This window comes from Rana temporaria, chromosome 12 (genome assembly GCF_905171775.1).
Source record: "Rana temporaria chromosome 12, aRanTem1.1, whole genome shotgun sequence".
NCBI lineage: Eukaryota > Metazoa > Chordata > Amphibia > Anura > Ranidae > Rana > Rana temporaria.
In genome coordinates, this window is record NC_053500.1 from 124,550,318 (window position 1) to 124,564,744 (window position 14,427).

General features: G+C 43.1%; 1 protein-coding gene across 4 annotated transcripts in view; it reads left to right on the forward strand.

Annotated features, from left to right (window-relative positions):
- LOC120918761 (phosphatidate phosphatase LPIN3-like) overlaps positions 1 to 14,427 on the forward strand; it is an 87,773-nt gene that overhangs the window by 55,767 nt on the left and 17,579 nt on the right. For all 4 annotated transcript variants that reach the window (XM_040330525.1, XM_040330523.1, XM_040330524.1 and 1 more), the window contains exons 8-14: positions 5,887 to 5,971; positions 6,517 to 6,650; positions 7,590 to 7,683; positions 9,387 to 9,456; positions 10,380 to 10,472; positions 13,593 to 13,648; positions 13,792 to 13,888. In XM_040330525.1, coding sequence (XP_040186459.1) covers positions 5,887 to 5,971; positions 6,517 to 6,650; positions 7,590 to 7,683; positions 9,387 to 9,456; positions 10,380 to 10,472; positions 13,593 to 13,648; positions 13,792 to 13,888 — 629 coding nt within the window. The remainder of the gene's footprint in view (positions 1 to 5,886; positions 5,972 to 6,516; positions 6,651 to 7,589; positions 7,684 to 9,386; positions 9,457 to 10,379; positions 10,473 to 13,592; positions 13,649 to 13,791; positions 13,889 to 14,427) is intronic.

Consider the following 14,427-nt stretch of genomic DNA (forward strand, 5'->3'; position numbering starts at 1 on the left):
GTTATAGGATGGATGGGTATTGGGTCAGGTGGTTTGAGAAGTGCTCTGCTGGTATCATCAGGTTGAGGTGGTTTATGTTTTGTTTAGTTTTTTCCCCCTTTTTTATATATTTTTTTATTATTATTATGTTTTATGCCTCTGTTTCTCCTTTTGCAAGCTAAAGTGAGGGGTATGCTGGAAGTTGTACTTGGTACTTTTTTCAGGGATATTTTTGTGTTTATATAGTGCTCCTTATATTTGTACGACTGTCAATGTATCCTATGCAGCCCTTCTTTTCCTTTTCTTGGCTGTTGACTTGTTATGTATGTGCCCTTTAGCTTTTCTACAGTAAATACCGGTACCTTTTTGATAACAAAAAAAAAACAAAAAACATTCTGTATATACCGTATTTATCGCGGTATAACGCGCTCTGGCGTATACCGCGCACCCCCAAAGTGGCCCCCAATCCTGTGGGAAAAAAAGATTTTTTGTTTTTTTGTACTTACAGTTTTGGTGTCTTGCGCGGCGTCCATCTGCGGCCTCGTCGGGTCCGGCGTCCTTCTGCGGCTTCGGGTGTCCTCTTCGGCGGGTCGGGCGTCCATCTTCGGCGGGTCCGGTGTCCATCTTCGGCGGGTCCGGTGTCCATCTTCGGCGGGTCCGGTGTCCATCTTCGGCGGGTCCGGTTTCCATCTTCGGCGGGTCCGGTGTCCATCTTCGGCGGGTCCGGCGTCCTTCTGCGGCGTCCTCCCGCTCGATTCAAACTCGTGGCGGGAAAGCGGGTATCGGCGTATATCGCGCACCCACGATTTTGCCCTGATTTTCAGGGCAAAATAGTGCGCGGTATACGCCGATAAATACGGTAGCAGCTCATCCTGGTTTCTTCCACTCAAAGGCCTACATCTGAATATACAGCACAACAGTAAGGATTGCAAGTTAGGCACCAGGGCCCTACTATACCAAAAATACAAAAGGTTTTGGCTTTATATATACTTTATAGCTGATATAAAATATTGTACAGGAAATATGTCAGCCATTAAATTCCACAAAACAAAAATGGTACCTAACTGATGTGATTTGTGAACTAGCTTGGATGAAATTATCAAATTAAATAAAGCATATCCAAAGCCTGTCAACCTTCTTTAAAAAAAATGATCCACTACAGATCACTTTTAGCTATTAGTAAATCATCTGTGAGTTTTAGGAGATCAGTGTTTGTGGAGTGTTGAGGGAAAAATCCAGACTAAAGGGAATCAAGAAGGTTATTCTCAGTGTAGTGGTAGCTCAGTTGGTTGCAGACCAGACGTTCAGGTTGTTTGGAGGAAAAAATGAGCAAGGAGAGGGGACATAGGTTGTTAAGATTTGTGGGATCCAATTAGGGCTTTTTAGGTATGGGGTTGACTAATGAATGTTTTAGAGTGTAGGGAAAGTGTCTAGAAGAGAGGGAGAGATTGGAGATGTGAGTTAGAGGGTTTCTGTATTATTTGCAACGGAACAGAAGGTCCAGGGAGCAGATGGTTAGGTGGACATTAGAAAAAAAAAGTTTAGCAACCTAGTCTATAGTAGCGGGGTTAAATGATCAAAGCATTGCATGTACCAAAATGATTGTAAAGTCCCGTATTTCTCCCATAGAAATAACAAACATATTAAACTTGCCTGTTCTGTTGCAGTGGATTTGCACAGAGCAGTCTGGATCCTCCTCTTCTCGGGTCCCTCTTGTCATAGAAATAATATTACCTCACTTAAATTATTAAAATAAGCAATTAAAACCTTTTTGTCTATATAAAAATTAAAACAAAGAATAGCGGTGCAAAAAAGAGAAAATTATTACATTTATTGATACAGAAAAGAAACTTGTATTAATCTGATATTCGTGACCGTAACATAAATTATACCACCTTTAAAACAAAGATGTTACCGATAATACACAATAATACAAATAGGAATATTGCTTCAATTGACACATCAGTAAATCAGGACAAGTCGTAGGAAAGGAAAAATTACAGAGATGAAGAAAATTAATGATTAGAAATTACCAAATATCCCTAGGTGATGTTACAGGTATAGTGTTGCCAGGTTATAAGGATAACTAAGGCCTAACTCAGATATGGTTACAATGAACATCCACAGACTCCTATTATACTCAAAATCTTAAGATAGAAGGAAGTAGGGAGAGAGAGAGAGAGAGAGAGAGAGAGAGATATTACGTCACCATGTGGGTCAGGTCATCATCTCCAGGGAAGAGACCTCAGAGCTTTCTGCCTGCCTGATTTATACCCTGATTTATTCATGGCAGCCCCCCCCCGGTTACCAATTCACGACAGCTCCCCCCCAGTTCTCAATTTGCGGCACCCCCCAGTTCTCAATTTGCCACAGACGCTCAAGGGATCGGCTATGTTCCCTTTTTTTGAGACTTATGGTGTTGCCTGTTTGCCAAGATTGTAGGGCTTGGGCTTGATTCTGTGTGTAGTGAGGAGGACGAGTGTGTCTAGGGAGGATGACCGTAAACTATTGTAGACAGAAATGGCTAGGTTGGGGCAGGACAGGGTGAGATTTTGTCATATAGATTTTGAGTAGCAGAGAAGGGTTAAAGTGGTGAAGGTTCCTACATGTAACTATTAAGCTGTTGGAGTAAGAGGAAGTGAAAAACAGGGAGAGAGCGCCCAAGGCAGAGCACTTCCCCTTCCCAGACTAGGGGGTTTGCCTCAAGGGCTACCAACCACCTCCTCAGCATTGCATCTCCAGCTTCCACCCGACTCCCCTGCTGGAATGGCCCATATTGATTTATGGGATTTTCTTCTGCCAGCCCACACCTGGGGATTGGCTGAGGTCTAATAAACATTCAAGGCAGCTCCTACTCACCCCTGCCCACTAGTTCCAAAACATTAATCAATATTCTGGAAAAAGAGGGAGGCACCAGAGAGCTGCCAGGATAAATCATCCAGCCCTGAACTCTTAATAACCCGGACCCAATTACGACTCATAAATTTACAGCATTAATCAGAGTTAGATTTTATTGTGTGTGTGCAATACAATTTATTAAAGTGGGTTTGAAAAGTTGCACAAATACTGTGTGACATAAAAAATTGCGACACCTATCATTTTATTCTATAGGGCCTTTGCTAATATACAGTGAGGAAAATAAGTATTTGAACACCCTGTTATTTTGCAAGTTCTCCCACTTGGAAATCATGGAGGGGTCTGAAATTGTCATCGTAGGTGCATGTCCACTGTGAGAGACATAATCAAAAAAAAAATTCCAGAAATCACAATTTATGATTTTTTAACTATTTATTTGTATGATACAGCTGCAAATAAGTATTTGAACACCTGTCTATCAGCTAGAATTCTGACCCTCAAAGACCTGTTAGTCTGCCTTTAAAATGTCCACCTACACTCCATTTATTATCCTAAATTAGATGCACCTGTTTGAGGTCATTAGCTGCATAAAGACACCTGTCCACCCCATACAATCAGTAAGAATCTAACATGGCCAAGACCAAAGAGCTGTCCAAAGACACTAGAGACAAAATTGTACACCTCCACAAGGCTGGAAAAGGCTACAGGGAAATTGCCAAGCAGCTTGGTGAAAAAAGGTCCACTGTTGGAGCAATCATTAGAAAATGGAAGAAGCTAAACATGACTGTCAATCTTCCTCGGACTGGGGCTCCATGCAAAATCTCACCTCGTGGGGTCTCAATGATCCTAAGAAAGGTGAGAAATCAGCCCAGGACTACACGGGAGGAGCTGGTCAATGACCTGAAAAGAGCTGGGACCACCATTTCCAAGGTTACTGTTGGTAATACACTAAGACGTCATGGTTTGAAATCATGCATGGCACGGAAGGTTCCCCTGCTTATACCAGCACATGTCAAGGCCCGTCTTAAGTTTGCCAATGACCATTTGGATGATCCAGAGGAGTCATGGGAGAAAGTCATGTGGTCAGATGAGACCAAAATAGAACTTTTTGGTCATAATTCCACTAACCGTGTTTGGAGGAAGAAGAATGATGAGTACCATCCCAAGAACATCATCCCTACTGTGAAGCATGGGGGTGGTAGCATCATGCTTTGGGGGTGTTTTTCTGCACATGGGACAGGGCGACTGCACTGTATTAAGGAGAGGATGACCCGGGCCATGTATTGCGAGATTTTGGGCAACAACCTCCTTCCCTCAGTTAGAGCTTTGAAGATGGGTCGAGGCTGGGTCTTCCAACATGACAATGACCCGAAGCACACAGCCAGGATAACCAAGGAGTGGCTCTGTAAGAAGCATATCAAGGTTCTGGCGTGGCCTAGCCAGTCTCCAGACCTAAACCCAATAGAGAATCTTTGGAGGGAGCTCAAACTCCGTGTTTCTCAGCGACAGCCCAGAAACCTGACTGATCTAGAGAAGATCTGTGTGGAGGAGTGGGCCAAAATCCCTCCTCCAGTGTGTGCAAACCTGGTGAAAAACTACAAGAAACGTTTGACCGCTGTAATTGCAAACAAAGGCTAATGTACCAAATATTAACATTGATTTTCTCAGGTGTTCAAATACTTATTTGCAGCTGTATCATACAAATAAATAGTTAAAAAAATCATACATTGTGATTTCTGGATTTTTTTTTTTTTGATTATGTCTCTCACAGTGGACATGCACCTACGATAACAATTTCAGACCCCTCCATGATTTCCAAGTGGGAGAACTTGCAAAATAGCAGGGTGTTCAAATACTTATTTTCATCACTGTATATATATATATATATATATATATCAGCCCTCAAAATTTCCACTCGCCTACTAGCATTTGGCGAGTGGATTTAAGCTGGGGGCGAGTGATGACAGGGCTGCATGACCAATCTCCCTCCAATCTGTGCCTACACTTAGAGTCCCGATGAGATTGTCGGCCGAAGAGGAAAGGTGCATGCTCGGGAAAAGTAGTCTGGTGAGTCGCGCACAGGCAGAGCAGTACACAGGTGCTCTCCTTACAATTCTCATTAAGCCATGGGACCTAACAGTATGACCTCTCTTGCAAAAATTACCACTCCGGTGCAGCACTCACTCAAAGTTGCCCTGACATGAGAGCGGCAGCCTTCTAGTTTGTGCAGTTTTCTTCTCCTTGTGCTCTATGTAAGTGTCCAACAGTTTAGCCTGAGCACTGTAAACAGACTGGTCTCAATGTGTGCTGTGCGCTGTCAGTGTGCGCTGTGCTATGGTGTCAATGGCTGTGCAGTTGTGTGGATCTCAGCGCTGGATTGTACTCCCTCCCGCTGTGCTGCAGTTCCTCTCCTCTCTGCCAGCCTGAATAAAAGGGGGAAGTGGGGACACGCAAGCGTGGAGCCGCACACACACAGGCTCCTGATGATGAGATGAATGGGAGAGAGATGATGGATGAATGGGAGTTGCAGAGGAGACAGCAAGAGAATGGGGAAGAGACCCAGTTCTAGTGCCCTGTCCCTCTGGTCTGCCCCCAGTGCCCTGTCCCTCTGGTCTGCCCCCAGTGCCCTGTCCCTCTGGTCTGCCCCCATTCCCCATTTTGTTAAAGTTGTTGTTGGTAATATTTAATTTTGTAACTTGATTCTGCATAAAACACTGTCATTCCATGAGATAATCTACGAGGGCGTGTTTACGGGTGCAATTAGGCGCAGGGCAGTGTATGAATTGGGTGGGGCAACTGGTGGCGAGTAACTCTTGAGGCCTGGCTAGTAGCTCAGGACTTGAAATTTTGAGCCCTGTATATATATATATATATATATATATATATATAATGTTTGGGGGTTCTATCTAAGTATTTTTCTAGCAAAAAAGGGTAGATTTTTACATGTGAGAAGTGACAGAATTGGCCGGCTAAGTGGTTAAAAAATGAACTGTCCTAGTATACAACCTAAAACTCTAAATGCTTTTCAGTTTGAGTATTTCTCTCTTGCAGACGCTCCTTCTGCATCTCTAACATTTTTACCTGAGGAAGCGCTTTCTCCGGACTCTCAGGAAGTATCCCTCTATTTTCCCAACAGGTCAGTATTGGAGAGTATATAAGAATGTAGCTGCACTGTAGTGAAATAGTAGACACAACATGCAATAATTATCCCATAATTAATTTAAGTTAAAGCTGAACTCTGGGCACAGAAATCTTCACTTAAATATAATCCTCAAATGCCACAATGGACACAAATCCTTTAATATTATCTTGTAAAAGTAGCAGTGACATCATCACTATGCAGAGAGCAGAGCTGTGGGAGGGACCCAGCAGGCTCCACCCACAGGCTGCCTAAATAAAACTGCAGGAGGGGGCGGAGACAAGACCAGTCACCTTGCACAAAGAGAGAGAACAGCAGTGACTGGTCTTTATTACAGGAAGCTCCCACACTCGAGGTTTAACTCTGGATTATTGCAAAGATCTGGAAGAAAAATGCAAATGAAAAATGCAAAACACAACTAGACTGAATATGAATACACATGACATAATTTAGACAATATTTTCTTATCCTGGAGTTCAGCTTTAAACCTAGACAATTACAATTCATCAGCCTTTGAAAAGAAACCTTCTGTCTTTCCACAGTGACCCACACCCACCACCGCCACCCAATCAGCACAACTCAGAGAACGAAGCAGATGACAATATGGAGTCACCCATGTCGTGTGTAGCTTTGTCATTATGCGGAGGCCTTGCAGACTCCTGGAACATTCCTGAAGGTATGCTGACAATGACAAAGTCACAGTATCTGTACAGCAGGGTGTTACAATGAGTATTATATGAAGATTGTTGGGGGAGATGGTAAGACTTTATATCACATAACCTTTTGCGATTTTTGTTTTACTTAAAATGTTTGTTAACCCCCCCCCCCCCCCCCCCAAAAAAAAATAGTTTTATCCTGTTTCTTTAAAGCATGTTTTTACAGCACAGTGCTTGTGCTGTGTAACTTGGCCCCCTGTATCACCTGAAATACCTGGCTGATCCTGTCAGTTTCTGCCCTCCCCTCTGTACGCTGACTCCTATATGTCAGGGCTGCTGAACCCTGACATCGTTGTCAGCATACATGCCTCCGTCACCCGTAGCCCTGCTTTCTGTGTCTGTGTCTCCTCTGTTCTACTCCACCCTCCCCTCCCTGCTTGTCAGCTCCCTGATCCTTCCCTCCTGCTCTAAAAAAAAAACAGTGTTTTTCTTCAATAGTTTAAAAATCTGCGGTACAATAGCTTACTTCAGAGCACCGTTTAGCGTTCACGTGACTGCCCGCCGGTCTCCTCCCCTCCTCTCCTCATCTCAGGTGATGTCAGCGGGGGGTTTCCCAGCACTTACCCCTGCAGCGATCAGACCAGGACAAGAGACCCGACGGGCAGTCAGCTGAGTGCCGAATGGCGCTCTGAAGTAAGCTATTATACCTCATATTTTTTAAAATTACATCCACTGGGGAGCTTAGTGTTATATACCAGAGGGAACTATAGAAGAAAATGTTTGACCTTAACAAACACTTTAAGCAGTTTGATTACTTAAAGTGTAAATTGCCAAGGGTTGGTTGGTTGTTGGCTGAATTGGGTAAGAGTATCTGATCTCTGTACGACCTCTACATCCAGCTTTACATTTACACCGTGTTGTGTTTACCTGCAGTCTAATTGTCTTCTCTCCACACACAGATCGGTTCCAGAAATACAAGATCTCATATTCCGATTTCTGCAAAAACCCTTCACTGATAGACAACCCAAGACTGGTGCTTCAGATAAACAAAAAGTGTGAACCATTTTATAACTTATTTCCTCCGTTATTGTTTAATGATTTCTTTAAAGTTTTAGGGGCAGATCCACAAAGAAATTACGCCGGCGTATCTATTGATACTCCGTGTAATTTAAAATTTTGCGCGTCGTATCTTTGTTTTGTATCCTCAAAACAAGATACGACGGCATCTCGGCTAGATCCGACAGGCGTACGTCTTAGTGCGCCGTCGGATCTAAGCTGCAATTTTTCGACGGCCGCTAGGTGGCGTTTCCGTCGAATTCCACGTCGAGTATGCAAATTAGCTATTTACGGCGATCCACGAACGTACGACCGGCCGGCGCATTTTGTTTACGTCGTTTGCGTTCCGCTTTTTCCGGCGTATAGTTAAAGCTGCTGTTATAAGGCATACTCAATGTTAAGTATGGCCGTCGTTCCCGCGTACAATTTTGAATTTTTTACGTTGTTTGCGTAAGTCGTTCGCAAATAGGGATTTGCGTAGAATGACGTCACCGTCGTAAGCATTGGCTTGTTCCGGGTAAATTTCGAGCGTGCGCACTGAGATACCCCCACGGAGGTCGAATGCGCAGTTAAAAAAAAACGTTGTTTACGTCGGGTCATGACGTATTAACATAAAACACGCCCCCATCACAGAGATTTGAATGGCGCGCCATTACGCCGCCAAAGATACACAACGCCGCCGTAACTTACAGCGCAAATTCCTTCAGGATTCGAAAAAAAAGCACAAAGTTACGGCGGCGTAGTGTATCTTAGATACGCTGCGCCCGGCGCAGAGGTACGTGGATCTGCCCCGTAGTATGTTACTTGGTGTTCCTGGATATATTAACAGAGCTAATGTGTTCTAAGGTATTTTTAAAGCAAATCGACAGAGCTTGAGAAGAGGGAAAGATTGGGAAGGTCACAATGATGTTCAAACAAGTTTTAAAAATCTCTGAAACTGCAAATGAGCACTTCCAGGTTGGAACCACTTTCATATCTACTGCTCTTAGTATTAACCCTAATGCCCTTTTCACACTAGGTTTAAATATCGCCTGGAAAACTCCTGCCCTGTAGTCTCTGTGTGAAAGCCTGAGTGCCTTCACACTGAGGCGGTGCACTAGCAGGACCGCTCAAAAAGTCCTGCTAGCCGCATCTTTGGATCGGTGAAGGAACGGTGTGTTTACTGCTCCTCCACCGCTCCTTCCCATTGAAAACGATGGGACACCGAGGCTATACGTTAAAACCGCACCACTAGCAGCCAAATACCGCCGCAATTCAGACGGTATTGCGCCGCTAAAAAAAGCGCCGCTATACCGTCAGCGCACTTCCCAACCCAGTGTGAAAGGGGCCTAAATCACCTGATCCTTGATTAGGTGATCAACCATTGCAGTGCGTCATCAAATCCGTACAGGATCAGCTTCCTTCAGCATTTTCAAACAGCTGCCAGGCTGGTAAACTTGCAGTGTAAAGAGCACATTCACTATGGCACACAACTAAACGGGAAAGTCAAGCCTGCAAATGTAATAATCAAGGTTTTTATTCATTTAAAGATATAGATACAACTATGGATAAGAACAGGATTTTTAAATGGTTAACAAAAAATGTGTAATTTTCTCTTTAAAAATGATCTGTTGAATGTATTCATGGCTTTTTTGCCCCTTCTTACTGTTAAGAACACCTTAAAAAGTTCACTAATGTTATTTCTTTTATACTACCCAAAGGTATTACAATTGGGCAACAGCTGCTCCTCTTGTGTTATGTATGCAAGCCTTCAACCAAGAACTGCCCCAGGTAATGTATAGCAGCAGTGGTATATTTTGGTTTTGTGCCACCCTAAGCAAGACTAAAATCTAAATTTGTGCCACCCCAGCTGTGGTATACCGTTCTTGTTTCAGAGTCTGATGAGAAAGCTGCAGCCGTTCACAGTGAACAGTTGTAGCTTCCTCATCATCGGACCCTGAGTCATAATTCGTCAAAGTCCACATATGTGGTCAATGGGGTCAGTGGGATATAGGACGGGGTCAGCAGGGTAGAGGATGAGGTGGCACTGATGAAGCTGCACTGATATGTGGCACTGATAGTTGGTACTGATGGGAACTGATAGGTGGCACTGATGAGGATGCACTTATTGGCAGCACTGATGAGGATGCACTTATTGGCAGCACTGAATGGTGGCACTGATGAGGACGCACTTATTGGCAGCACTGATTGGCACTGATAGACGGCACTGATGGACACTGTTGGGGCTGCACTGATAATCAGAACACTGATGATTAGTACCCTGATTATCAGTGTGGATGTCCTCTCTCCTCTTCTCATGCGGATGATAGCGTGAGACAAGGAATGCCGATAACGGGCAAGTGTGTTTACATCGTAAACAGCTGTGATTGGACACAGCTGATGTGAGCCGCTGTGATTGGCTCTTTAGCCTGATCTGTGATCAGCTGTTTCCGAAGGACACAGCAATCACAGAGCGCGCTGGGTGCGGTTTTGGGAGGTTGTCAATAGACGCCTTCCCAGAACTGGACAACTGCGCTGTAGCCTTCATTCGGCTATATCAAGGTCACTTGTGGAGCGGTGCTTCCGCTCTAAAAAATGCCACCGAAGGAAAACGCCTTGCTTGCCTCGCGGTAGATAAGCCCCTGTATAGCAGGTCATATCAGGCTCCTATTTCTGTCATTCTTCTGCTTATGCTTTTCCCTGCTGTCTGTTAGGGGGTGATCGATCAGATGACTCAGCAGAGGATGCCTCCTCGAAGTCGGGGTTGGTGGTTTTCTTGGAGAAGAAGAAGTCTGCCCAACCAACCGGTGAGTAAACAAAGGTACTCAAATTTGCACAGTAAAATCTATACACTTTCTTATAATGCTGCTGTTCTCCCAGCCTTATCACATAGCTGGTCATATTTAGGACTTTATTTTTCACTAGATAAGACTCAGTCCAGGATTATGTTCCCTTGTTCTTCAGGCTTATATTAGTTTACATTTTTAAGTTTTTTTCCCCCAATGCCTAATTGAACAAGCTGAAGTTAGAAGCTGATTGGCTTCCATGCACAACTTCACCAGATTTTGCACTCTCCAGTTTTAGTATATCAACCCCACAGGGACAGATCTAGTAAGACACAAGGTTAGAGAAGTGAAAGTTATAGATGTGCAAGTGCTTGACTTAATATCTATAGCCAAAACTTTTTTAAACTTCAGGTTAGAACCCCATGTGAGGCGTTGATTGTTGTCTGTGCCCCTGTAATTATGAATCACCCTTTGCATTTGTCCTGGGGGCCACTGTAGGTTTGGTCCTTAACCACTTAAGACCCGGACCAAAATGCAGCTAAAGGACCCGGTATGGTTTTGCGATTCGGCACTGCGTTGCTTTAACAGACAATTGCGCAGTCGTGCGACGTGGCTACCAAACAAAATTGGCGTCCTTTTTTTCCCACAAATAGAGATTTCTTTTGGTAGTATTTGATCACCTCTGCGGTTTTTATTTTTTGCGCTATAAACAAAAAGAGAGCGACAATTTTGAAAACAATTCAATATTTTTTACTTTTGGTAAAAGAAATTGCAGTAAGCGTTTAAAATTTATAGCGTTTACAAAATAGGGGATAGTTTTATTGCATTTTTATCAATTGTTTTTTTTTTACTACTTATGGCGGCGATCAGCGTTTTTTTTTGTGACTGCGACATTATGGCGGACACTTCGGACAATTTTGACACATTTTTGGGGCCATCGTCATTTTCACAGCAAAAAATGCATTTAAAATGCATTGTTTACTGTGAAAATGACAATTGCAGTTTGGGGGTTAACCACAAGGGGGTGCTGATGGGGTTATGTGTGACCTGAAGTGTGTTTACAACTGTAGGGGGGTGTGGCTGTAGGTGTGACGTCATCGATTATGTACCCCTATAAAAGGGACCACACGATTGATGACGCCGCCACAGTGAAGAACGGGGAAGACGTGTTTACACACGGTTCTCCTCGTTCTTCAGCTCCGGGGACCGATCGCGGGACTCAAGCGGCAATCGGGTCCTGCGGTCCCGGTCACGAAGCTTCGGACCGGGTCGCGCGCCCGCGACCCACAGCTGGGCAATAGCACAGCATGTACCTGTACGTGCCATTATGCCGACGTAAATGTGCAGGAGGCGGTCCTTAAGTGGTTAACATAAACATATGGGTGAATAAATCCACGTAGTTTGATCCACGTATTACAGTTTCCTCCACAGAAGCATTTGTTGCACATATGCTGAAAGTATGGTCAATTATTTTCAATGTGCGAAGCCAGATGAAACCATAAGTGTTTTTATTTTTGAAAAGTTTCTGCAATGACATAAACATGACCTTCAGTCTGATAGACAGGATAGCACCTGCTATTCTGTTCCTACATAATAATACATATCTATAATAATAACATGCTCATATACAGGAATAACGTCATCATAAAAAATTATAAACAATTGCACATGTTCTGATATGTTATTTAATCATGTTATTATAGGTTATTTAATCACGCAGCAGCGACCACAGCCTTTACTAATCACAGGGATGTAAATTAAATCAATTTCGCCCTCTTTATAGCTCTAAATATGCTCCCTGTTACCTGCAATGACATAAGCATGACCTTCAGTCTGGTAGACAGGATAGCAACTGCTATTCTGTTCCCACCAAAGGTCTGTCTTTTTGGTTCCCTGTACTATTCTAGCAGTGTTCCATTAAAATGTGCTCTCTGTCATTCAGACTTTTAACTTTTTGCTGCCATCTACTGGTGTTTTAAAAGAAATGCCATGAGTTTTACTTTTTCTATTAACAGAACTATAATCTTTTTTTATGGGGTACATGATTTTGACATCCCTTACACATTCATCTTTATTCTTATCTAGTCAGAGCCTCAGATTTGCACCTTGCTTCAAGAGAGTATCATTTCCCCTGACACAGGGCTATTCACAATAAAATCTTCCTTCAGTTTATGGGTCAGTGCACCCCAAATTATAACTTTGGAAGGTGGAATCAGCCACTGGCTTCCTTTAAGCAGTATTAAACCTAAAGGCAAACATTTGTTTTATTGCAGCTTACCAATTCTTAGATATTTTGGCTGCATTAGGTTTCTTCCTTAGGCTTTCTTTTTTCTTCTGTTTTCATCTGATGCTCCAGCCAGCAAGTCTGTTTTTCAAAAGAACAAGCTCTCTTGCAGATGTATCAGTTACAGGGATGAGGCAAATTTAAAACTGATTTTATATATGTAAAACCTTTATCCCAAAAGGAAATAGCAGGTGAATATGGAAGTTGAGAAACTGAAACAGGAGTGTAATTTTTTATATTTTTATACATATATATATATATATATATATATATATATATATATATATATATATATATATATATATATATAATATCATTTTTATGTTGATTTGTCCTAGTTGTAAATCGTATGCAAAGCCAAATAATTTTTGAGATTTTGGATAAAGTGGTTAAGAATGGTTAAGATCTCTGTTGGGTTGTATATTTATTTTTGTCTGTCCATGTCCTATCATTGAATTTCCCCTGTACATCCTGTTACGGAGACACAGCAGGAAGTAGGAGGAAATATCTTCACAGCTAAAGCAGGTGTCCTCATTTGAAGATTTCCCCTCTATTCTTATTCCCGATTCTGTGACAGCTCTAACATTTTGGATTTCCTATCACTTCCTGTTTTAGAGACAATGGTCGACAATGGTCAACAGGACAAATAGTGAGTGTGAATCTGTCCAGTGGGGACACAGACAGCAATAAAAACCTGACAGGGGTTTTAACTGTTCCTCACTCTATCCAAAACAAAATAAATGTTTTGGCTTTAAATACCCTTCAATGTTTATCCATACATTACTGTGCACACCCTTACAGTTCTACCTATCTCGCTCTTCCAACACGCTCTCTCCATCACTCTGCTCCTCGTGCAGCCAGTATCCATTCCTAAGGAGCATGTGGAACAGAACGGAGATGATGGCCTCAATAGGTGAGTGTATTAGTTTTTATGGTTATTTACTCTCTATCCCTGGTCCGCTTTACCTACTGTATCAGTCCCTTTCTCTTATTTTTCTTGAATTTCCTCTTGTTAGCAGATTTAATGCTTTGATTTGAATCCTTTTGTTTACTCAGGTCAGAGGAGAATGTGGAAGTTGCAACAGAACCCTCAGCAGTTCCAGAACAACCCTGTCCATTTCGGAAATCCCTACGTCTGACATCTGAGCAGATAGTAAGAGAGAGAATTGTGGCTGTCCAATTATGTATTCTTTTTCTGAAGTTAAAGAACTTTTTTATTGGCTATGATTTGCAGGGGTAGGGATGATGTGACAGCAGACCATAAGCACAGGAGAGGAGTGCAGAAGGTATGACAGCTGGCAGTATGAGTGGGAGTGGAATCAGGAGGGTATGCAAGTGGTTGCATGTGGGAGAGGAGTGGGAAGGGTATGACAGTGGGCAGTATATGCAAGAATGGAAGAGGGAGGGTATGACAGTGGGCAGTATGTGTGGGAGAGGAGTGAGGAGGGTCTGAGAGTAGGTAGTTTGTGTGGGAGAGGAATGGGGAGAGTATGACAGTCGGAAGTGCAGCGGAGGAGTGCAGAAGGTATGACAGCAAGAAGCATGTGTGGGAGTGGAATGGGTAGGGTATGACAGTGGGCAGTATGTGTTGGGGAGGAATAGGGAGGGTATGACAGTGGGCAGTATGTTTTGGGAAGGAATAGGGAGGGTATGACAGTGGGCAGTATGTGTTGAAAAGGAATAGGGAGTATA